The sequence below is a fragment of the Dendrobates tinctorius genome, unplaced genomic scaffold, assembly GCF_039654945.1.
Source record: "Dendrobates tinctorius isolate UK_male_01 unplaced genomic scaffold, ASM3965494v1 ptg000201l, whole genome shotgun sequence".
Lineage (NCBI taxonomy): Eukaryota > Metazoa > Chordata > Amphibia > Anura > Dendrobatidae > Dendrobates > Dendrobates tinctorius.
In genome coordinates this window covers 3,943,001-3,968,565 of record NW_027361868.1, presented here as the reverse complement: position 1 = coordinate 3,968,565, position 25,565 = coordinate 3,943,001, and the positions used below count along the sequence as shown (strand labels likewise).

The 25,565-nt window shown below is 40.6% G+C and overlaps 1 protein-coding gene across 8 annotated transcripts in view; it reads right to left on the bottom strand.

Annotated features, from left to right (window-relative positions):
* ESRRG (estrogen related receptor gamma) overlaps positions 1–25,565 on the bottom strand; it is a 1,000,720-nt gene that overhangs the window by 177,930 nt on the left and 797,225 nt on the right. For all 8 annotated transcript variants that reach the window (XM_073553352.1, XM_073553347.1, XM_073553348.1 and 5 more), the window contains 2 exons: positions 15,677–16,092; positions 4,699–4,815 (listed from right to left, as the gene is read on the bottom strand). In XM_073553352.1, the coding sequence (XP_073409453.1) occupies positions 4,699–4,815; positions 15,677–16,079 (520 nt within the window). In that variant the 5' untranslated portion in view covers positions 16,080–16,092. The remainder of the gene's footprint in view (positions 1–4,698; positions 4,816–15,676; positions 16,093–25,565) is intronic.

Below are 25,565 nucleotides of genomic sequence, written 5' to 3'. Positions count from 1 at the left end.
AAAAACGGATGCAATGGACGACCGTCAGTCAAAATCTGCCGCTAATGCAAGTCTATGCGGGGAAAAAAAACGGGTCCGCCAAAAAAGGGGCGGATCCATTTTTTTCTAAAACTGGCGGATTTTGACTGACATCAAAAAACTGAAGTGTGAAAAAGGGCTATGATCTATTGTTGTAATCTAGTTTTTGTGATACATATGTTATAAAAAAATTATAATCTTCCACTTTTCACATCGGCCAATGAGTTTTTTTTTTACTCTAACTTCCTGTTGTTTCAGAAAATCCACATGTACATTAGCCACAATGAACAGACACCGACACTGCCTTTTGTAAAGAAGCAGCTAATGAGCGTGTGCAAAGGTCATTGTGTAAGGAGGGGAGGAGGTGAGCTGTGACATCACCTATTGCGATTGCTGGATCCTGTGATATCAGTTAATAAAATCCTGCCTCTGCTGATAAGGAAACTGCTGAAAGAACTGAAAGTTACAATCTGAGATAGCCTCCATGGCCAGTGTAAAAATGGCAAGATTACATATTTTATTGTATTTATTTTTAATAAAGATTGTGATATGGGATAAAAAATTGCTAAAAAATATTTTTAAAAAATACATATAATACAAATATCTGATCTGAACCCTGGGTCATATCCCGACATCACTTCCTCTACTTTGACACTGACAACCTTTCCTTAGGACAGGTCATCCACATCGGATCAGTGGGGGTCTGGTCCAGATAAATCGGAGTTGCTCTGCCATACTCTATGCGGACCTCTGCTGTTCAGCTTCACTATGGCTTACACCCGGCTGTCGCGGAGATCATCTGATTGGTGGAGATGTCTTGTGTCGCCCCCCCCCACCGATCCGATATCGACGACCTATCCTGGACATAGTAATGGAGCAAACTTCTAAGGCTCCTGCAAAATCTGAACTGCTTATGTGGCCTCTGAGCCCCTAGGGGCCGGGTGGGCCGGCGGACCCCCTATATTCAGGCCCCTGGCACCGCGGGCTATTTATTGCACATGTCCGATCCTCTTTCTCCAAGTTTCTTGTTTTAGATCTTCCTGATCCCAGATATCATCCAGAATCCTCGAGTTCCTCCTTATCCCTATTTACCGGCAATAATCCTCTGTCGGTCAGTGCCGCGGCCACAACCTGTCCCTGCCACTCTTCTCATCCGCTCCCATTGTCTGCGCCTAACACTATTGGATTTCTCTAGCTCCAATTAAAAAGCAGCTGTTCGGCCCGCGTCTGTCCGACAACCATAAAAGCCGAGAAACCGGTTTAATAGAAGCAAATCAAATAAACACATTCTTATACTGACCAATGACACCCCCCCGTCCATAAATCCTGTGCGTCGGCACTGGACGCGGGGGAAGAAGTCTACTATGTTTAATAACCTCGTTCATGGAAATTTCACTTTATACAGAAATGTCCCGCAATAAGATAAATTCCATTAAGGACTCCAGTTTTTCACAATACAGGATAAAGACGCGCAACAAAAACCCTAATCAGGCTGCAATTCACATCACAACCACTTGGTGGCCACATTTAGACACATGCAGCATAAACCTCTCATGACAGAGTATCGCAAAATCATATATATCATAACACTCACTTTGAGCTCTATCAAGCCAAGAGGAAAGGTAGGAAATGACGCTTGTGTATGTCACTCGAAATGGAAATGGAAGGACTCCATGTGAGACCCTATGGGGCCTAATAGTGAGATGACCACACATGCATTGATGTCAATGGAACTAGCGTTTGTAACACTTATTTTACTTTTTTCTCTTAAAATCTCCTTTCAGAGTGTTCTAGATCATTACATGATTAATAACAATAATAATAATAATAATAATAATAATAATAATAATAATAATAATAATAATTAAGGGGGTTGTCTCCTCTTCTTAAAGGGAATCTATCAGCAGGTTTTTCCTATGGAATCTGAGAGTAGTTTAATATAGAGGCAGAGACCCTGATTCCAGTGATGTGTCACTTACTGGGCTGCTTGTTGCAGTTTTTATAAAATCCCTGTTTTCTATGCTGTGACAGAGCTCAGAATGCTGATCTGTGTATAACCCCGCCCACACCCCTGATTGGCAGCTTCCTCTGTACATTGTACATTGTCAGCCAATCAGTGGTGGGGCGACGGAGATTAGCTATATTGGCTGGCATGAGACTCCTGGTCATGTAATGATTATCTCCTGCTGATTGTATTGAAAGTACAGCACACAGCCTAATAAGTGACACATCACTGGAATCAGGATCTCTGCCCCTATATAATGCTCCTCTTAATTTGAATACCAAACACCCGTGAACAGATTCCCTTTAGCGGGAACCTGTCATCATGATAATGCAGTCCTCTCTTCAGGCACCATTTTATACAGTAGGGGAAGCGGAGTAAGTATATTTATATAAACTTTTGTAAGAAAAGATTCTTGGGCAGCACGGTGGCTCAGTGGTTAGCACTGTAGCCTTGCAGTGCTGGAGTCCTGGGTTCGAATCCCACCAAGGACAACATCTGCAAGGAGTTTGTATGTTCTCCTCGTGTTTGCGTGGGTTTCCCCCTGGTTCTCCGGCTTCCTCCAACAACATACTGATAGGGAATTTAGATTGTGAGCCCCATCGGGGACAGTGATGATAATATGTGCAAACTGTAAAGCTCTACGGAATATGTTAGCGCTATATAAAAATAAAGATTATTTATTATTATATAATTTGTGTTTCAATCATTTAAACCTCTGCTCTTTCTGGAGTTTTCGGTCCAGTGGGCGGTCCTATAAGTGCCTGACCGCTCTGTATGCACACAGATTTGATCAGCTGTCATGTGCCCCTAACAGCTGCAGGTGGAATCGGAATCCACCTGGGGCTGTTAGCATGTTAAATTCCGATGTCAATTTCTGGCAGAGGTACTTTTGTCACGCAAATGGGATGCGCCTCACAAGACACACTCATCGGCGCCTCTATCACATATAAACTAAATTAATCCGATTGGTAAAGGAGTAAAAAAAAAACTCCAGAATTACAGTCTTTAGGTCACCATAACATTATAACAAAATGCAATAAGAGGCTATCGAAACATTGTATCTACCCCAAAATGGTATCAATAAAAAAATCAACTCAGTACACAAAAAAATAAGCCCTCACCGAGCCCCAGATGACGAAAAATGAAGCTGCTACCGGTCTCGGGAAATGGCGCCATTTTATTTTTATTTTTACAAGTTACGGTACTTTTTTTTTGTCACCACTTAAATGAAGAAGAAAGAAAGAACCTGGACATGTTTGGTGTCTATGAACTCGCAATGACCTGGAGAATCATATTGGCAGGACAGTTTTGGCATTTAGTGAACATGGTAAAAAAAAAATGAAAAAAACAATTGTGGAATTGCACTTTTTTTTTTTTGCAATATCACCGGAATATTTTTCCCGTTTTTCAGTATACTATATGGCAAAACCAATGGTGTTGTTCAAAAGCGTAAACTCGTCTTGCAGAAAACAAGCTCTGACACAGCCACATTGACAAAAAATTACAAAGTTATGGCTCTGGGAAGAAGGGGAGGAAAAAACAAAAATGGAAAAATGGAAAATCGCAAGAAGGTCAAATTGCAAAGTGCTAACAAGCAACTTTGCAATTTATCTCTTTTTCTCAACAATGGAGAGTTTTTTACTGCTCCTTTCCAAGGTTAATCGCCACCTCTGCAGTCTATCAGCGGTGTACGATCTCTTAGGCAAGGAGCCTTTACAAGAGCTCTGCAATAGAGCTTGTAAGCACTGCTCTGAAACTGTCTGGATTCAGCAAACTTCAGTCGAGTGATCATCATCGGAGACAAAACAGTTTGGGTGGCGCAACCTCGTCAGCGGATTGAACTTTCAATAATTAAGAGTGCATTGAAACTCGGCAAACAATTTGCAGAGAGGCTGGGGAGCGGTGCCACTCCTGAAGACTGAAAATTAGACAACCCCTTTAAGAATGTCAACAGCTGGAAACATTCATAGAAGGCGGGAGAATGTCCATAATGCGTCAATATTTGCAATAAGCTGAACCACCAACACAAAATATAGCCCGGAGTGTAATGTTTCATTAGTTTCAAGTTCTTAATTTATTTATTTTTTCATATGTAGAGATAAAAAACAATCACAGGCTACACAGATGTAACAGAGCTTTGTTTTTCTGTATACATTCCGCTAGTGTTTCTATAGATCTAGCGGCAAGGTAGCCATTAGTGATGATGAGCGGTCGTGCTGGGATAAGGTGTTATCTGAGCATGCTCGGGTCAGAGTTTTCAGCGTGCTCGAATAGTATGTTCTAGTCCCCCTGGCTGCATGTCTCGCGGCTGTTCGACAGCCACAACAAAGGTGGGGATTACCTAGCAAGCAGACAATCCCTGCATGTGTAGCTCCTGTCGAACAGCCGCGAGACATGCAGGTGTGGGGCATATTTTTCGAGCACCTGAGCATGCTTAGATAGCACCTTATCCCAGCACATTCACTCATCACTAATAGCCATCTCTTCCCACCACTGGTGTGAGATTATCCAGATATATACTTGTTTGTTAATTTTTATTATTTCGGAATCTTTTCATCCGCCAAATAGTTTATGTAACATACTCGGCTCTGCTACATCTTTGTATGAGAAACATCCTGAATCGCCCAGCATGCTATCTTAGTGTCAGGATCAGGAGATCTAGGTTTGCACCGTACCTTCTTTCAGCATGCCAACTTTTAAACACTTCATGAAGCGGCAGGCTTGGCATGACTTGCGTCTGCGCTTTGTGATTTCACATTCGTTCGTGGCCGGACAGCTGTATTCTATGTTTCCTGTTGTATAAAGAAAGATGAGATGAGAACAGATTTTACGCCCGGAGTATACGTGATCGATAAATAGTTACCGGCGATTGTAACGGAATGTTCTAAATAGTGAAACACATTGTAACAACAAATAGCAAAGATACAATAATAAAAGGGACAAAAACCTACAGCAGATGAATGTGGTTAATGCTGCATCATAAGCCTAAAAATGGAGTTCATTAACCCCTTCCAATGGAAATCTTCCTGGTGAATTTTAGGTTGCACGATAGGAAGATAATCAGCAGCGGAAATAAGTAGTATGATGCTTATGTTGGGTGTAAAAGACTGAATGACAATGGAGGTAATCCCTGTGTGGATCTGCTCAGGGTTGGACTGGTTCACGGGAGAACAGGAGAATCCTCCGGTGGGCCACCACCCTCTGAGCAGTACTTGGCACTATATACTTGATTCACTCTGTACAGATAAAGACAGCATTGTTATAGAAGTTAGTGATTGAGGATAATGTCACATCTGCAGTGAGGGAGATGAAGTTGGTTACTGGTGGGCGCTTGGCACCCCAGTCCGATACTGGACTGGACCTGCTACATCCCCATCTCACATCAGCAGCAAATCTGTCAGAATAGAATTTGAACAGGTAAAATCAACAGCGGGATAAATCAGAAGACACCTAGACAAATCTTTCCAGTTTCCGATCTATCCAAGACCAAAAAAGCAACATCTCACCACACCTGCGTCTATAACATTCCGGGTGCACGGCGGCTCGAAGAAGCAGGTGAACAAATCCAAACAGAAGAAACGCCGGCCCTCCGTCTTCCAAGGATCAATACATTATTGGAAATCCATGGGCGGAAATGACAAGGAAATCATCAAACCAACTGACGCGTTTCGGAATACAATTCCTTAGTCGTATTTGTATATTCCAAAACGCGTGAACTGGTTCGATGATTTTACTGCCATTTCTGCACATGGATTTCCAATAAAGTATTGAGGAAGACGGAGTGCCGACGTTTCTTCTTCTCCGATCTGTGGCGTTTATTTTAAATTCCGCAGCACGTCAATTTCAGATATAAATTTTCACTGTGGATTTCAGTCTTTTTGCGAAAGGTAAAATTGTATCAGCTGCAAAATCCTTGCATCGCATCACACCTGCAGCAAACGCACAATCAAATCTGAGGGCCAAGATAGGATTTGTGCAGGTAAAATCAATATTTTTGGGGGGTAGGGTTGCAGAGAATTTTCCCACCCTGTGTACAAATTCTGCATGTGTAGCAAATGTAGGTGTACAAATTCTGCGCTACATCAAATGCACGATCAAATATGAGGGTCAAGATGGAATTTGCGTGGGTTAAATCACTATATTTTCGGGGAGGGGTTGTAGAGGATTTTCCCATCTTGTGTACAAATTCTGCAGATGTAGAAATTTTTGGTGCAAATTTTTCACCCATCTACATTAAAAATGATCAAATTTGTGACGATGAAAAAGCCGCATCGGAAGTGAACATGTTCTGCATTTCGACATTTTCATAGCGTGTGACATCTCATGCACTCGCCCGCTGTTGGGTATTATCTGTAGCTCAATCTCGCATCAATTCCATCTCGTGTGGAGCCGCCCATAAAATGGCATCACTCGGGCCGCCTACGTCATAATTAAACCTATTGATCTAATACAACTTAGCCGTGACGGGATTAACCTACTATTTAGCGTCTGGCAGATACTCGATGGGTTCTAGACTTGAGTGGCTCCGTATCCTCCTAATCCTATGGTAGTTGATAGACTTTTGCAGTTCTTTTTTTTGCCTATGGTAATAGTTTTGCTTTTTTTTTGCTTTATTTTTGAAAGTCATTGTTTCAATAGGCAGAGAAGTGTAGAGTCCTCGGAGCTTGCGTAGGACAGCTGGTGCTCTCTTTAGATAATACATTGTGAAAGCTCGCTGTGGGGCGGAGGTCAAGCTGTTGGTCCAGACGTCTTGCGATAAACAGCATCCTCTTAACCGCTCGTTTGCATATTTCCCATTTCCATAGCCAAGTTAATGGGTAAAAGTTACAAGTTAAAAGGTTAATAAAGCCGCAGACTTGATTTATTAAAATGTATACGTCCTGTTATCGGAGAGTGAGTAATGCGCGGCTCATTTACAACTGGAACGCAAAGTCTATTTTGCACGTTGCCTCGGCCTTGTCTTGCTTACAGAACTCTCTTTTCTCGTGTAACCCCCTTCCCCCCTGTGATTAAGTGCATTAGTATCTTAATGAAAATGCATTCTGTTTATTGGTCTCCCGGGAAGGGGGAGGTCAGCATAGCAAATGCATAAATTGTCATGAGAGACAGTCAGAGCGTAATTGCAATCTTACTTCTCCTTGTTTGCGGCTCCCAGGGTCCATCGGTGGACCCCCAGAAACATGTGCGCATTTTAGTAATTAGCATAGAGTCTGCCTGGGACCAAGAGCATTGATGAAATATTTCAGAGTTAATCACACTTTGTAAACACTGATTCATATTGACTTCCTTTCTCCGGACTGATGGCTCCTCATTAAATATCACATTAGCGGATTGCAGGACTGCATAAAGAGTCAAATACTCGGCTGGTGCTAATTCGACGGAAAGCAACAGAGACGTGCGTTTCTGGAAAATGTGTTAAGTGGTCAGGATAAAGGGGGTCTGTCAGCGCTGAAGCGTTTAAGATAAGTATGTCACTGTATTGTATGGATCGGCAACGGGCGGGGTGAAGAACGGAGCGCTGGCACGTCACCGATGTACCCAATGAAGGAGCGGAGACGTCATTGTAAGGACTATAGCATATCCACCGCTTATCTAGTGTAATGTACTCATGTAAGACAAAGGATCTGTCCAATAGCGGAAATCGAAGCTTGTGAGCCCCATTGCATTATCGCCATCGGGGCCCCCAACAATTGCCAGTCTAACAGCATTCATCCATTGAGTCGCCATAGCTCGACATTGAGCTGAATATGGACCAAAGGGACCTATTGTGTGACTGCAACCCGTCCACCCATTATAGATACTGCCCTGAATCTGTCTACAATCTTTCTATTTATCCATCTATCTAGAAGAAAAGAGTAACAACGGCACCATGGAATATTGGGTGCAAAACCCAGGACAGCGACCCGATGGCACCACATAAAACATAAAGAAGGGGGGCAGCATTCTAAAAAAATGTGCAAAAAGAGAGAGTACTTTCTATCTATGTTTGCCCCTTCCTGATTCCCTATTCTTTTTGCACGTTTGTCTCAGATCAACAAACAAGTGTAAATATTAGACAAAGATAACACAATAATCACAAAATGCAGTTTTTAAATGAAGGTGGCTATTATTAAGGGAAAAAGAAATCCAAACCTACAGGTCCCTGCGTGAAAAACTGATTGCCCCCAAAACCTAATAACTGGTTGGGCCACCCTTTGCAGCACCAACTGCAATCAAGCGTTTGTGATAACTGGTAATGAGTCTTCTATAATGCTTTGGAGGAATATTGGCCCACTCATCTTTGCAGAATTGTTGTAGTTCAGCCACATGGGAGGGTTTCCGAGCATGAACCTCCTTTTGAAGGTCATGCCACAGCATCTCAATCAAATTAAGGTCAGGACTTTGACTAGGCCATTCTAAAATCTGAATTTTGTTTTTCTTAGGCCATTCAGAGGTGGACTTGCTGGTGTGTTTTGGATCATTATCCTGCTGCATAACCCTAGTGCCCTTCAGCTTGAATTTACAAGCAGATTGGCGGACATTCTCCTTCAGGATTATTTGGTAGACAGCAGAATTCATGGTTCCATTTACCACAGCAAATATTCCAGGTTCTGAAGCAGCAAAACAGCCCCAGACCATCACACTACACCACCATATTTTACTGTTGGTATGATGATAGTTATCTGAAATGCTGTGTTACTTCTACACCAGATGTAATGAGACGTACACCTTCCAAATTGTTCAACTTTTGTCTTGTCAGTCCAAAGAGTATTCTCCCATAAGTATTGGGGATCATCAATATGTTTTCTGGTAAAACTGAGAGGTGCCTTTATGTTCTTATTCATTTCCTCAGCAGTGGTTTTTGTCTTGGAACTCTGCCATGCAGGCCATTTTTGTCCAGTCTCTTTCTTATGTTGAAGTTAAGAAAAATTGACCTTAACTGAGGCAAGTGAGGCCTGCGGTTCTTTGGATGTTGCTGTGGGGTCTTTTGTGACCTCTTGGATGAGTCGTCGCTGCACTCTTGGGGTAATTTTGGTCGGCCAGCCACTGCTGGAAAGGTTCACCACTGTTCCATGTTTTTGCTATTTGTGGATAATGTCTCTTAATTTGGTTAGCTGGAGTCCCAAAACTTTAGAAATGGCTTTATAACTTTACAGACAGATTTCAATTACTTTGTTTCAGAATTTCTTTGGCTCGTGGCATGATGTGTAGCTTTTGAGAATCTTTTGGCCTACTTCATTTTGTCAGGCAGGTCCTATTTAAGTGATTTCTTGATTGAGAACAGGTGTGGAAGCTATCAGGCCTGGGTGTGGCTAGGGCATGTGAACTCAGTTTCCCAAAGATGTGATATACCAAAGTTAATTTATGTTTTAAGGAGGGGGGGGCAATCACTTTTTTTTGCACAGGGCCCTGTAGGTTTGGATTTCTTTTTCCCTTAATAATAAAGACCTTCATTTAAAAACTGCATTTTGGGTTTACTTGTGTTATCTTTGTCTAATACTTAAATTTATTTGGTGATCTAAAATATATGTCAATTTCTAACTTTACCTACCTTCAGTTTCCCATTATCAAGAATATTCAGTAGTGGAGAGAACTGTCATCATGATGTTGTATCATATTGTATAATACTAGCTCCCTCCTACTGGGCTATGTAATGCTTGAATGTCCTCCCCAAAATTAAAACCTTTGTTTTTTTTCACTAGAAGCCTCAGTTTCCTTCATCCTCACACATTGGTTGGCTTCATTGGATATTGTGCCCATAGCAGTAACATTTAAATGTAGTCTGTAACCCTATGTAATATAAACTAGATGGAGGAAAACATTCATTTTAGTCTTGAAAAATACACATTTTTTTGTCCCGATTTGCAAGCAAAAATTTAAATCATATTAAAAAAAAAAAAATTCTGGCAGTCCACACATCCAGATGAGATTGGGTAGGGACAGATGGTAACTGGGCTCATTCTATAAGGCTGTTTATGCCTCTTTTCTCTATGATTGCAGATGTATCTGTGCTTTGGAGTGAACAACACCAACATGGTAGCTGCAAGGTCTAAATAGTGAGGACTGAAATGATAAAAAAAAAAAAAACACAGAAGCCTTGATTAGTTCACAAAAATGAAAAAACTAATTAAAAAATGTCCGGATGATTCTTGTTTATTTTTGTCCTTTTTTTTCCCCCACAGCTTTAAAATAAACTTTTTGGAAGAAATGATTTTAGAAGGGATATTTTGCTCGCTTACTTGCTAATAGAATCTTACAGTTCGCTGGCTAATGGAGTCACAGGGTCTAGGCAAACCTCCTCGCTCAAGTGCCAGAAAATAATTTGTATGTTCCTAGTGGCAAACTAATGTAGTTTTACAGCTGGCAGCGGAGAGGATGGAAAATGTGTGCGAGCAAAATGTTACCAAATGAATATTTGGACGATTGGTTGTGGGCAGCATATGCCCCATATGAGCATATGTATAGTAAATGTGTGCTACAAATGGCAGCTGCAGATGCAGTAGAGATGTGTTGGTCCATGAAGAGTCTGTAATCTGCCACATCCTGGCTTTCCATTAGACAGCAGGTAAATCTGAAATCTTGAATATTGCTGCACAAATTCCGCTCTACTATCTATTATCTATCTATCTATCTATCTATCATCTACCTATTAATCAATATATTATATATCTATTATCTATCTATCATCTATCTATCATCTATCTATCATCTATTTATTATCTATCTATCCATCCATCCATCCATCCATCCATCTATCTACCTACAGTGGGTACGGAAAGTACTCAGACCCCTTTAAATTTTTCACTTTTTGTTTCATTGCAGCCATTTAATAAATTCAAAAAAGTTTTTTTTTCCTCATTAATGTACACTCTGCACCCCCATCTTGACTGAAAAAAAACCCAGAAATGTAGAAATTTTTGCAAGTTTATTAAAAAAGAAAGACAAAGACTGAAGTCTCACATGGTCATAAGTATTCAGACCCTTTGCTCAGTATTGAGTAGAAGCACCTTTTGAGCTAGTACAGCCATGAGTCTTCTTGGGAATGATGCAACAAGTTTTTCACCCCTGGATTTGGGGATCCTCGGCCATTCTTCCTCGCAGATCCTCTCCAGTTCCGTCAGGTCGGATGGTGAACGTTGGTGGACAGCCATTTTCAGGTCTCTCCAGAGATGCTCAATTGGGTTTAGGTCAGGGCTCTGGCTGGGCGGGTCAAGAATGGTCACAGAGTTGTTCTGAAGCCACTCCTTTGTTATTTTAGCTGTGTGCTTAGGGTCATTGTCTTGTTGGAAGGTGAACCTTCATCCAAGTCTGAGGTCCAGAGCACTCTGGAAGAGGTTTTCATCCAGGATATCTCTGTACTTGGCCACATTCATGTTTCCTTCAATGACAACCAGTCGTCTTGTCCCTGCAGCTGAAAAACACCCCCATAGCATGATGCTGCCACCACCATGTTTCACTGTTGGGATTGTATTGGGCAGGTGATGAGGAGTCCTTGTTTTCTCCACACATACCGCTTAGAATTATCACCAAAAAGTTCTATTTTCAACTCATCAGACCAGAGAATCTTATTTCTCATAGTCTGGGAGTCCTCTATGTGGGTTTTCATATGTCTTGCACTGAGGATGTAGGCTTCCGTTGGGCCACTCTGCCATAAAGGTCCAACTGGTGGAGGGCTGCAGTTATAGTTGACTTTGTGGAACTTTCTCCCATCTCCCTACCGCATCTGTGGAGCTCAGCCACAGTGATCTTTGAGTTCTTCTTTACGTCTCTCACCAAGGCTCTTCTCACACGATTGCTCAGTTTGGCTGGACGGCAAGGTCTAGGAAGACTTCTGGTGGTCCCAAACTTCCATTTAAGGATTATGGAGGCCACTGTGCTCTTAGGAACCTTGAGTACTGCAGAAATTCTTTTGTAACCTTGGCCAGATCTGTGCCTTGCCACAATTCTGTCTCTGAGTTCCTTGGCCAGTTCCTTTGACCTCATGATTCTCATTTAGTCTGACATGCACTGTGAGCTGTGAGGTCTTATATAGACAGGTGTGCGCCTTTACAAATCAAGTCCTATCAGTTTTATTAAACACAGCTGGACTCCAATGAAGTAGAACCATCTCAAGGAGGATCACAAGGAAATGGACAGCATGTGACTTACATATGAGTGTCTGAGCAAAGGGTCTGAATACTTGTGACCATGTGATATTTCAGTTTTTCTTTTTTAATAAATTTGCACACGTTTCTACATTTCTGTTTTTTAAGTCAAGATGGGGTGCAGAGTGTACATTAATGAGAAAAAAATGAACTTTTTTGAATTTACCAAATGGCTGCAATGTAACAAAGAGTGAAAAATTTAAAGGGGTCTGAATACTTTCCGTACCCACTGTATCTATTAACTATATCTACCTATCTATTACCTATCTATCTATCTTTCTATCTATCTATCCAGCTATTTTGCCTTTATCATTAGTTCCTTTTATCGCTTGTCTTTCTCATGCTGTTGTGGTAAACTGTATAATGGTCTTCATGTCAAAAATACATAATGCTACATGTCACTTGAAATGCTTATTTTAAAACGTGAGTGAAAAATGTCTTGTTATTGCTCTGTTAATGGGATTAGAAAAATTAATGCTTGGAGCGAAAGCAAATGAATGAGATAATTACTTGGAGACGAAAAAGGTCACTCTTGTCACATGTGAAGCAAATAGTAACAAGAAGATGTTCCTGTTTAAGTGTATGTGTAAGATAGAAATAAATAGACAGATACAAGTATGCATGTGTAGGAGAAAGAAAGAAGGAAAAAGAAGAAAGAAAGAGAGAGATAGATAGAAAAAGAGAAAAGAAAGTAAGAAAGAGAAAGCAAGAAATTGAGAGGAAAGATTTAAATGGAAAAAAGAAAAGAAAATAAAGAGAGAAGAAAGAAGGAAAAAGAGAAAGAAAATGAAAGAGAAGGAAAGATTTAAAAAGATGAAAAGGAAAAGGAAAAAAGAAAGAAAAAAGAAAGAAAGAAAGAAAGAAAGAAAGAAAGAAAGAAAGAAAGAAAGAAAGAGAAGGAAAGAATAAATAAAAGGGAAGGAAGCAAAAGAAAAAAGAAAGAAAATGAAAGAGAAGAGAATGAAAGATTTAAAAAGAGAAAAAAGAAAGAAAAGGAAGAAATGAAGAAAGAAAAAGAGAAAGCAAGAACTAAAGAAAGAGAATAAAAGAAAGAAAAAATATGAAAGAAAAAAGGAGAGAAAGCACTAGGCTATGTACTGATGCAGCGTTTTTGCATCGTTCCTTTGGGTCTAGGCCTACTTTCTTGGCAGTAACATATGCTGTTTTTCCTCAAATTTTGTGATGTTTTTGCAGCATTTTTTGGAGCAGAATACATATGTGATTTGTCTACAGTAAATGCTTAATAAAGTTAGTTGTAGTCGCAGTTCAAAACCTGTTTGCGCTTCTTATTGCTTTCTATTGGCTGCAAAAACGTTGAAAGAATGGACACGCTGCAGATCTCACTATCTCTCTGGTGACAACATGAACCTCATGGCTAACGTAGAACGCCAGCAGCTGCGCCAGAAGGACCTGCTGACCGGCCGCACACATGACGCCGGTCGTAGATATTACCACCAGGTCTTATCACATCTTAAGATAAAAAGTAGAATGTTATCGTGATAAATCAAAGCTAAGAGGTTTAATTTTATTTACTTTCAATTGTAATGGAAAAGTAAATTTTTCTTTTTTTTTTGGTATTTGGGCACGGGGCAGTCCACAAGCCTCAGGCAATCTAATCGCATGGATCGTCCATTAAGTGCTTTATCTGCGGTCTAGGAATGAGCTTATCTTCAGGTAAATATTGTAATTATCCCAAGATATATCCTAATGGTAGAGCTGAATTGGAGGGATATTTACTGTACAGCTCCGCTGATTTGCTGATATCATTGTGCCGGCTTATACGTAAACACTGATAGGTGTGATATTAGCAATGTGCGTCTCATGGTGGTTAAAAGCGGTGTATAAAAGAAAAAAAAATACCTAAAAAATATAATAAATGTAGTAACCCATGTCCTGTAAAAATTCTATTCTACTGGACATGTTACTACATTTATTATATTTTTTATGAATTTTTTGATTCTTTTATACACCTCTTTTAACCACCACGAACCGTTAGTCATGTGCCTGTGGCGAGCGGGTAAATTCGATATGGTCACTATTAAATATTGTATCACAATGTAGGAAAGTCTCAAGAGTCTTCTGTGCATAAAAATCCATGTTCCCCCATGTCCCTCTACTAAGTACCCCGAGTATCCCTGTAGGTGTCCCCCTTTTTTATCTCCATACTATTGGTCTGGTAGAAGAACCAGGTTAACTTGAGTAGATGACAAAGTCTGAAAGGTTTGAAGGCTCACTGATGCCTGTCATCAAGAGGTCCACTGCTGTCTCGGTCACTAAAAGGCCATCATTGGTCGTACCAACTGACAGGGTCTCCCGACTCGTCACTGGCAGGTGATTTCAAGAGAGATGAGGTTCGGGAACGGGCAGTGTAAATTTTTATACCTGGCCACTTTGTTCTTCTGGAGATAAGCCAGTGTTCCTTTGAAAACATGTGATCGTTTAGTTGGAGGCATAGCTGATTGAGCTCCATTGTATGTGTCTGACCATCCTAAGGGTCCACACTCACCTAGGGCCAACCCTAATTCTGTATCCTTTAAGCTGCTACTGGTGGTACTACCTCTTACGCCTACACACTGATGAATGCCATTAAAGGGAATCTGTCAGTAGGACCAACCCTCCTAAGTCTTCTATATGGACATGTAGATCATAGAAAGCTCAACAAAATGATACCTGCGATGCGATGTCTAATTCCAGAGAAATGCACATTTTCCTTAATATGTAAATTATCTGTTAAGATCTATGGGCGGGATATAGGTCTCCCTGATTATTTCAAATGAAAGGGGAATTACCAGTTTGAGACATGTAATGACTGACCGTCTGATGTACATGTTTTCCATTGCAACACCCCCTTTCATTTAAAACAATTTCTTGAGGCGGATTCTCAGGGAAATATATGTCCCTCCCATAGATCTTCAAAGCTCATTTACATATTAAGAAAATGTTTATTACTCCTGAATAAGACATCGGATAGCTGATATCAAGGTGTCATTTTATTCAACTTTTTATGACCTACATACACATATAGACGGCTTAGGAGGGCTGACCCTAAATGAAAGATTTGCTTTAAGTTACTAACTGCATTCTAACGTGTTTATTTCCTTAAGTATTCTTCTTGACCCTTCTTACCATTGGTTTCTTTGGCAATCTCATGAATGTTTAACTTTTGATAGTGCATTTACTGGGTTTAATATTTCAAAGTAATTTGAAGCACTTAGTTACCATATTGCATGCAAGTAACAGTAAAATGCAAGCAAAAGAATTCTTGGAAGACCTCTTTCAACATCAAATTTGGGTAAATTATGAACCAAAGATGAGAGCAGTGTGAAATATGTTCTATAAACCTTTGGTGTTATTTCACAATTCCTAGAATTATTATGGTATGTTTAAAATGTTTAAAAAGTTTGGACTGAAAATTTTGGTAAAATTTGAGCATGGGTAAAACAGTAAACCTTGGATAGAAGAGTGTTCTGTGAAATGAAGGAAGCGATGATTAAGTAAATTATCTGGTAAAAATTAAAGAAGCACCAACCTTGAATTGTCCTTTTGAAAAAAGCCTTACAGGCTTCACATGAAGCCACCCCATAATGGTAACCTGATGCTATGTCACCACACACCAGACACAGTCTTTTGGGCATTGCATTAAGCATATATTCACATTTGGTTTGTGAATCTTCAGCAATGGTGCTGGAGCAGTCATCATATCTTTTCCTGACTGGCCCATTGCCACCAAGACCTGCGGCAGATGGGTACAATGGTGGAGAGTCCAGTCCATTCTGGTGACCGTTCATCGTGGAACTGTAGCTTCCACTTGCGTCTGATGAGCCACCTGGACTGTGATGGTTGATACTGTCCGTCAGTGAGGCTGGGCTTGAGGGTTCCGTCTTGATGTATGACGAGCAGCTCGAATCAATGTGTCGATCCTTGCTTGACATTCTGCAGAGAAGCCTGCATGGTAATAAGGAGACAAGAATAAAAAGGCGGCTCCGTTTAATATAAGAAAGCTTCCTATTTTTTTTTTTTTTTTAAGATTGCTCTATGGGGGCTAAAGACTGCACATCATTCATTCACCAGTCAATAACCCTTGTTGTACATGAAGGTAATCAGCATAAGGCCATGACAGAGATTTAGCAATGTTACAGACAGGCGGTAAACAAAAACTTTCAAATGCCCAAATCCTCTTTCCCAAAGGTAAGGCTGATTGTCAAAAGGTAAATTAGTACATGTGAAATGTAAAGTATATGCTGTGGACTGTAATACGCCAAATAAAAAAAAAGAGAATCAGTAGGAAAATGTTCTTAATACAATTTTGATCTTATTTGTTATTCAGTTGACAAATAACCTCCAGTGAACAACATTAATTGAGTTGTCCATTATAAAGATCGTCAACGTACCTTCTACTAAAGATACAGACTAAAATATGAAAATGGTTGATATTCGATTAAACCTTGAAAGCTAATCAGATTCTTGTTCCATCAACATAGACATACTCCTACAATACTTTAATACTATACATGAACGAATCTTTTGATAATTCTAATTCACTAGACTAGTAACATTTTTCCAGGCAATTTGAAACTTAAAGACTGCAATTGCCCTGAAAATACAGGTTTCTTCAGAGTTTTACGGTTTCCTCTTTCTATTTCTATGGCTAAACTGTGAGTTGTGACATCCCCTCTCTACTCAGATTTACCACAAAATAGCAACTGCATTCCCTACTTCTGCTTTTATACAGGCTACGATAGTCCCTCCTCTTTGGCTTTACTATACCATGTGATGAGGTAGGCATTATGAAGAGGCCCAAATGGCCCAAGGTTATGTGACTCTTCTCTCATTCATGCAATCTACTGCAACATGTAAGATGACAGTGGCCATTATAGGTGATTCATGCGAAACAAATCCCAAATTTTTCAAATTTTTGAGGTTCACTGAATTCCTAAAAGTCATAATTTGTAATTATGACTCAACACTAAGTGTAGGCTCTTATTGAGGAGCCAGTGCTAGGACTCCATGTCATTCGAGGAAGCACACATACTATGAACCTCATCAACCCACTATAAAACCCATGGAGATCTAACATGGAAGGGTTATCCAAATCTCTCCCTAAGCTCAAAAGATCTATTGGACACTACTGAACCAGCTATTAAAATAGCTAGTTGATGGCATGGTCATGTCAAGTCACCTTCACAACATGAACTTAACCTAAACTATACTGATTTTTCAAGTTGTGTAAGAAACATACAAAAACATTAGGTAAGAAATTTCCAATCTTCAACATAATCCAAGGATGGTCAATACTAGTCCACATCTTGGAAGCCTTCTTTATTCGGCTCCCTGTGAATCCGTTGTAGGCTTTGTTTGACCCTGTTACAATTAGCAGACCCTCAATGCATCTCTAACACCTTCTAAGAATTGCCGAGATAATAATACAAAATATCTTGTTAACCATAATTGTAATTATATAATGTGCCGGTATTCCACCTGATGTGTAACGAGAGCATGTAACCTTTTAGGAAACCAAGAATTGAGGTCTAGTAACTACTTTATTTTCTTAATATGTCTGTAACCTAGTTCTTTTTTTTTTTTTAACACTAATTACAGTCATGCAAATGTCTCATCTGCCTTTGCACTCATGGCTCAGGCCAATGTTTGAAAGAAAGTGGCTCGGCTCTGACTTACAACAGCTCTGCGAATTCCTTTTAATTTAGAGCACTTACAAAACCACTTATTACCTTATAATTACTGGACTGCTCTCACATACATTATGATCTTAGGCTAGGAGTTAGGAGTTATTAGGGTACTAAAATACGCTCCCTTTTTGCTCGCTCTCTCTCCGGCCGTGAATTTTATGCAGCCATGATTAAAACATTCGTTCAGATTCATCCCTCGCATCCCGTTCTACATTGGAGATCACATATTCTCATTTTTTTATTACAATGCCCATGGATTTTTTTTTTTATCCTGTTTCTTCTTGACCAAGAAGCCGTTCAAGCGGACTAAGTGGTCTAAGACAATTTGGTGGTTTCTGTCTTCCATTTAATGTATTGGATTATGGTGGACATACCAAAATATGGCGAGACTTTGTGTGTAGTTCATCGGGGCTTCTTCTTAATAATAATCTTTATTTTTATATAGCGCTAACATATTCCGAGGCGCTTTACAGTTTGCACTGTTCCCGATGGGGCTCACAATCTAAATTCCCTATCAGTATGTCTTTTAGAATGTGGGAGGAAACCGGAGTACCCGGAGGAAACCCCGGCAAACACGGGGAGAACATACAAACATGCAGATGTTGTCCTTGGTGGGATTCGAACCCAGGACCCCAGCACTGCAAGGCTGCAGCACTAACCACTGAGCCACCGTGCTGTCCCTACTTTCCATCGAAGAACATAATTTTAATATTTGACCTTCATCAGATTGTCTGGCTCTAGATTCCATCAAAGACCTAGTCCAAACTTGGTCGGCTCATTAAACCATGAAACTAAAATCAATACGATCTTGCGTGGAACTAGGGATTTTAATGCCATATATTATTTCAAGGAATGCCCATATGCTATACTTTATACAGTTTGGGCACCATGAGTTTGTCTGGCAGTGATGCTGCTAACCTACAATTTTGGCTCCATAACAATAAAATCGCCCATTTGCAAAAATACATTGATGCCAACTTTGTTTTAAATTTTGTCCAAGACTATACCATGGATAAAATTGCCTATAATCCCTAATATAACGTATATACATATATTTTGTATGTAATGTAAACTGTTGAGGTGTCCATAGACGTTAGATAAATCTTAGCAGCCCACCAATTTTGGCAAAAACCAATGGACCTAATGTTTATGGAGATGTACAACATGGATGATTCTAAGACAATACCTAAGACAAGCCATCACCTGAGATCTTTCCATTGAGAATACATTCACACCTGGCAGGACCCGGTGTCCATATGTAAGGTGAAGTCGTAAGGAAAGAGGCTGTTAGCCAATGCTTATCAGAACTAAATGGCCACCTTAAAGCTGCATTTTGCATGGAATGATACGAAAATATTTCAGGGTGAACAGGCTGCCAATCTCTAAATGAACGAGAAAAATGCTCATTGGGTGAAATGATCTCTTATGCTCGTTCGTTAGGTGAAATGATCTTTTATGCAATGCAAAAGGTCATTGTTCCCTGGGGTGTAAACAGGACTCGCACTGCCGAGAACCATATCAGCCTATTTGCATTGAACGATCTATTACAGATCCCACGGTTTGCATTGTTTACTGCGGTCAGCTTGTAACGAGCGCCAATAGGTAAAGGTTTACCAATTGGTGGTTGTTTAGTGTCACTGGTTGATCTGGTGCCATCTACGTTGTGGTTTCCATTTATGATGTGAAGGATCTGTCTCATGATGGGCAACATCGGCACCCAACCGACCCTACTGATTTTCAATTAGGTCAGTCCGACATGGTGCCATTTTTTCCACCGAGTGTGATAGAATCTGTGATGGAGGCTTCTGACTGAGCCTCCGATGCAAATGTGACCATAGCCGTACAACTACTGAAGAGTTCTACAAATAATAGCATCATGTTCATCTTTCAGCATCTGTCACTTGGCATAACATTAGGGAGAGGATGTATAAATTATGGGGGGGGGGGACCTTGCTTCCATTGATTTCCATAGAACAGACAATGTTTTGACCTAGTTTCTGCTTTCCAGATGAACTTGTATGAACATTGACTGCAGGACATCTATTGTTATGCTACGCAATATTTGGAAATGTGCCGGAAACACGGCTTGGCAAGGGGGGTTGACCTGCTAATTACAGTGGAGTTCATTATACGAAAGACATTGCAGACATCATTCCATTATACTAAGCTGCTAACATCGGGGCGTAATTCACATTCCTCTAAAAAAAAACAAACTCTCCAGTATTATTATTCAGGGACAGAAATATTCACAATTATCTATAAATTCAACTGTCACATAGTGGGTTTTATCCTGGCCCTTACTTCAATCTAAAATTGGAGGCACTAAAATTCACATTAACTCGAGCAGGAATGCACTGAATACGGCTTTAATTCAAAAGAGCTCGCTTTTGTCAGAAAGAAGCCGCTTCTAAGATGATGACTTTATCTTTTCTCTGTAAGAAAAAAAAAATCCTGCTCTTTCTACTTGTCCAGAAATTTATATGATCTCAGTTACTAATATGGAGGTTTAAGCAACGTGGTCCAAACACTAGGACACATTCGTGGAAAGTTTGGGTAAATTAGAACTGGAGAAAAAAAAGATAAAAGGTCATGCTAGCAAGTATGACCAAAAATGATATTTAAATAGTTTAGGGCAAGTTATCCTGATTCTAACGACATGTCACTTATTAGGCTGAGCGTTGTAGTGTCAATACAATCAGTGTTTTATCAGCAGGAGATTATCACTGCCTGACTGTATCTTAAGGGCCTGTCACACTAAACGATATCGCTAGCAATATAGCGGTAACGTCACTGGTTTTGTGACGCAGTAGCGATATCACTACATGTGATACTTACCTCCGACCGGCTCCCCCGCTGGTTATCGCTGATCGCGCGAGAACGGCCTGGGTCGTTTCTCGTCGTCAGCTTCCTGCTGGGCTTCCTGTGGCGCCGATGAGCGACGCGTGGACGCGGGCGGGAGGACGTCAGGATCGCCTCGTCTGACAGGTAAGTAGTGACCCCTGACCGCTGCGATGTCACTGGTGAGATCTGCCTGTGTGGCAGCTCACTAGCGACCACTTAGCGATGCACCAGCGATCCTGACCGCGTCATATCGCTGGTCGGGATCGCTGGTGCATCGCTAAGTGTGACAGTACCTTTAGGTGCAGACTAGTCAGGTTAATCTGTGTAAACCCACCCCACACCACTGATTACTTGCTTACTGACAATCTGCAGTGCACACAGTAACTGCTAATCAGGGGTGTGGGCGGTGTTATACACACAGAAGTTTTAGCTCCGCTACATCTACATCAAAGAAAACAGGGATTCTATGAAAACTGTAGCAAACAGCCCAGTGAATGATACATCACTGGAATCAGGGTCTCAGCCTCTACATTATGTTGTTCTCGGATTACTGTGTTCCGATCTTCAAGACGCCTGTAACGGTGAGCTGAACTTTTTCTACAAAGTAGACAACCTAGTTAAAAAAAAAGTCAAACGTGAAAAATTTTAAAATAAACTTTCAAATAAACTTCAATATCTATGACGATTACTCTTCAATGCGATGAGCAGCCAATTTTTACTGTGGCCATATGACTTGTCATCAGGTCCACGGCTAGACTTCAGTGGAACCAAGAGAGTCGTGGGATGGAAAAGGTAAGGGGTTGCTTTTAGAGATGAGCAAATCATTACAAGTTTCCCAAAAATGTCACCACCACGTGGCTCGCCAGAAATAATACTCTAGCTGGGGACTGGGGTACATTACTGGAGTAAGTAATGTAACTTTTGGAGAGTTTGTCGGGCGGGCTTTGGTATGCCCAGTCCCGCCCATGCTCTGTCCACTTCAAAGTCGTGAAAATACCAAAAATCACAAAAAAAAAAGTTTTGTGACTTTTCAAAGTGATATACTATAGAAATTTGACGAAACTACTTAGATGAATCGGAGCGCAAACATTTTTTAGTGGATTCTTAAAAATTTACGCATTTCAACACTGTCACAAAAAGTGCTGGTATACATGAAATCGTTCCAGTATAGTTACACAATAAGAGTGACTTTTTGAAAAGTTGCAAATGATGAATTAAGCGAAAACATCTGTAAAGCCTACATCTTACCCACAAAGGAGAAATAAAAAAAAAACAAAACATAAAAACAGATGAGCGCATAAAAAAGTGCAAATGACAAGACAAATATGACACAAACAAAAACAGGCACAAAACGCCCAAAAGTAGACAAAAAAAAGAGCAAAAGTGATGATGAACTGGTCCCTATATACTCACCAGTCCTCGGCCCGACCTTCACCTGTTCTTCTGCCGCTGCTCCCCTCCGGCGCTCGCTTCCAGTACCGATGCTTATGATTGACCTCTGAGGTGGGTGGATCATGTCCCACCACGTTACTACGGGAGGCCAGTCAGAGGCGCCATAAGGTCCGAAGATTGGTGTAAAGGAGCAGGGAGCTACGGCGGCATACGGACAGGTGAGAGTTGGGCCTTGGACAGGTGACTATATGATGTTTAGTATGTTTTGTTTTCAAATAATTTTATTGTTTTTTTAGAAATAAACAGGGTAGGGAAAGGAAGGTAGGAAGGGAGGGCAGGGAGTGGGGAATAAACAACCTTGTACAGGTACGGAAAAAAAAATTAAAAAAACTAGAGAACCCACAAATAGGCATAGAATAACATATATCGAATAACAACATAAAAGAAAAAAAAATCGACAATCCTTATTATGGGGTAACATTCTTGGAAGGAGATACAGCATCCCAGTACTAAAGTGCCCAGGTTTAAACTTCAAAATATAGTGCCTCTTGTTAAGTCTATTTGATATGAAATTTGTTGTTCCAGGTCTTCCATTTTTTTGAGTATTTGTGAATGTGATTGTTGTTAATCGCAAATCTGCGTTCTAAATCGCTGCGTTGGCCTATCTTGTCAAGTATGTCTGAAAACTTGGGAACCTCTGCTTTCTTCCACCATTGTGCTAACATGGTCTTGGTCACTAAGAGGATGTGTATGATAATGTGTCTTACCGAATCATCAAATTGTTCCATGTCTAATGAAAGAAGTGCTCTTTCAGGTGTAATTGTGAAGTCCTTAGCAATGAGATGTTTAGTATGTTTTAACCCTTCGCCCCTCGCCTCCATTCATAATTATTTGGAGTGTGCATAGACCTATAGGCTACTTGATCAAGCACTGAAATGTTCAAGTGTTCAATACGCGAATCGACAGATTATTGGACGCTCAGACGGGCTCAAGTAGCAAACATAATGGAAATGAATGGGAAAAACAAGCATTTTTCCAGAGGACCATAGCTCACGGAAGACATAGAGAACATGTCCCGGCTCGAGCACTCAAGCATCACGCGGAACTCGGCACTTCTCGATACTCGGTAGACCACCCCGATGCAGTAGTGTCGAGCACGCTCGCCCATCACTAATATAAATCCTATTTCTGGGACTGAATGGAATCGAATGTGCTGGCCGAATTCTTCTTCCCAAAACAAAAAATAAATTGGATTTGCTCATATCTATTTGCGCTGGTAATTATATTGTAAGACCTTATTTTTGAGGTCTTGCTTTTGAGGAGCAGAAAATCATATTTTAACATTATATATACCCCAGAAATTGATTTCAACCGACTCCCGTTCGAGTACAGGGCGATCGGCCTCCTTGAAACCTTTGCAAAAAATCTGTTGCAAAAGTGACGGTGCAATCCATTTCCGAGAGGACTTCCTTGAACCATGGATGTTCCTCCACGATGAGCATGTTTTCTGCTTCAATTAATTGCACTCTAGCAAAGTGGCAAAAACACAAATCACTTAGTAGAAAAATGGGAGCCAGCTGCTCCTGTATAAGAACGAGGAAGGGAAAAAGCGGAGGGACTGAATGAAGTGTCATGTCAGAAATCAACGGTGCAACGTGCGATTTGAGGAAACAGGACTACTTTACGGCGACAGGGTGTCATTACGGCATCACAGTAATACAATGCTTTGACAAGTCTCTCTCCTAACATATCATCACTGCATTAAGGTGCACTGGCTTAGTCGAAACAAGGTGCACAAAAAGGATTTCTTCTCGGCTCCTAATAAGACTTTGCCTTGTTAAGTTGAGAGGAATTTACAGCCATTTCTAGATATGACTGGCGACAAAGAAAAAAAAAATCCCGAATGTCATAATGGAGGAAGCGTCATGGCAAATAAAGAGCTATTCTCCAAGAATGCCAATTAGTCTTCAGGAATGGCCTCAGGCAAGGATACAAGGAGGCACCAGCCATGACGCAAGGTGAGAAATTGATCCTCCCAGACTACAGGGGGCAGCATTTTAGGGAATTATTAGGAAGGGGTGCTATTTATACATTTGCAAATCTAAACTATGCCAAGCATGAGGCATCATTCAATGCACTACAGTATTTTTTGCCAGTTTTTTGAGAACATTGGTTTCAGCTCTGAAGCCTTGGTTGGAATCACACTGTTGGCCAAATTTGGATGACAACTAATTTCCTCAACCTCAACATATAGATGCACACTTGGTTTGGCTGAGCATTCGTGTATTTTTAATAGGGAGAGGGAAGCCAGCAACTGTAGGACACTTATGGCAGGGGTGGACAATATCATTGGTGCAACCTAGTCAGCCACACAGGGGCCCAAAAGAGAAAAGGGGCCACTAATGCCTCCAAAGAAGGTGAAACTGTGCCTTAGGATGAGCTATTGGACTGCAAAGGGCCCATATAATGTTCTCACACAAGGGTCCTCTTCTGTCTGTGTCTGCCACTGACTTCTCGTATCAGAACAAAAAGATGTCTCCACCCTTCCTTGATATTAGTTAGTTGGATTTCAACATGCCCAATCCTTGTTTTCACCCTGATATCTAACATCAAAGAAGGATGGAGACATCCCTAAAACCCAATGGGTGGTAGACTGGTCCTGCCGAAATTAGCCGAATGTTCATCCAATGTGCCAACAGTTGAGTCCTTGTTTCTATATTGAGGAGCCATAGAAATTCTCTGTGCCACCATAGGGCACCATATTACCGCACAAACTGCTACAATATCTAAATTGGGAAGTATTGATTAGATTTCTATGGATGATATAATATGGATCTGAACAACACACAGAGACACCCTAAGACATTTACATCTATAATTCTTGCCGCATTGCCTCTTCCTGGTCGGTCGGGAGGTGGGATTAAAGGGTTAACCTGATAAGCCAGTCACACAGTTTATTCAATCCTCATTATTCAATCTCCTCTGCAGCCACAGATAAGTATGCCTTGTTTATGGTCTATAGCTTGTCATAGTGAAAGCAATGAAAAACATCAAATCAATACGGTGTTTAAATGAACAATAACGCTGTGCAAATATAGATATGCCATTGTGCATATATTACTCTCCTTACACATCAAACATGCCACGAGGCGCGCCGCTACCTCCCGACAGGCTGCTAAATGGAAACTGACATCCTCCGGAACAAAACGGATAAAAGTTTATCTTAAAGGAACATTAAACCTATAGAAGACATCTTCTTACATTAAGAAATGAACGTAGGTATGACGCATATAAGGACAGAAAGGGAAAAGGGAGAGCAAGAAAAAAGGAAGAAAAGGTGGGTGATATGGACAGAAGGAAATTAAGAAAAGTTGGGAAGGAAGGAAGGAAGGAAAGAAAGAAAGAAAGAAAGAAAGAAAGAAAGAAAGAAAGAAAGAAAGAAAGAAAGAAAGAAAGAAAGAAAGAAAGAAAGAAAGATAGATAAGGGTGAAAAGGAAG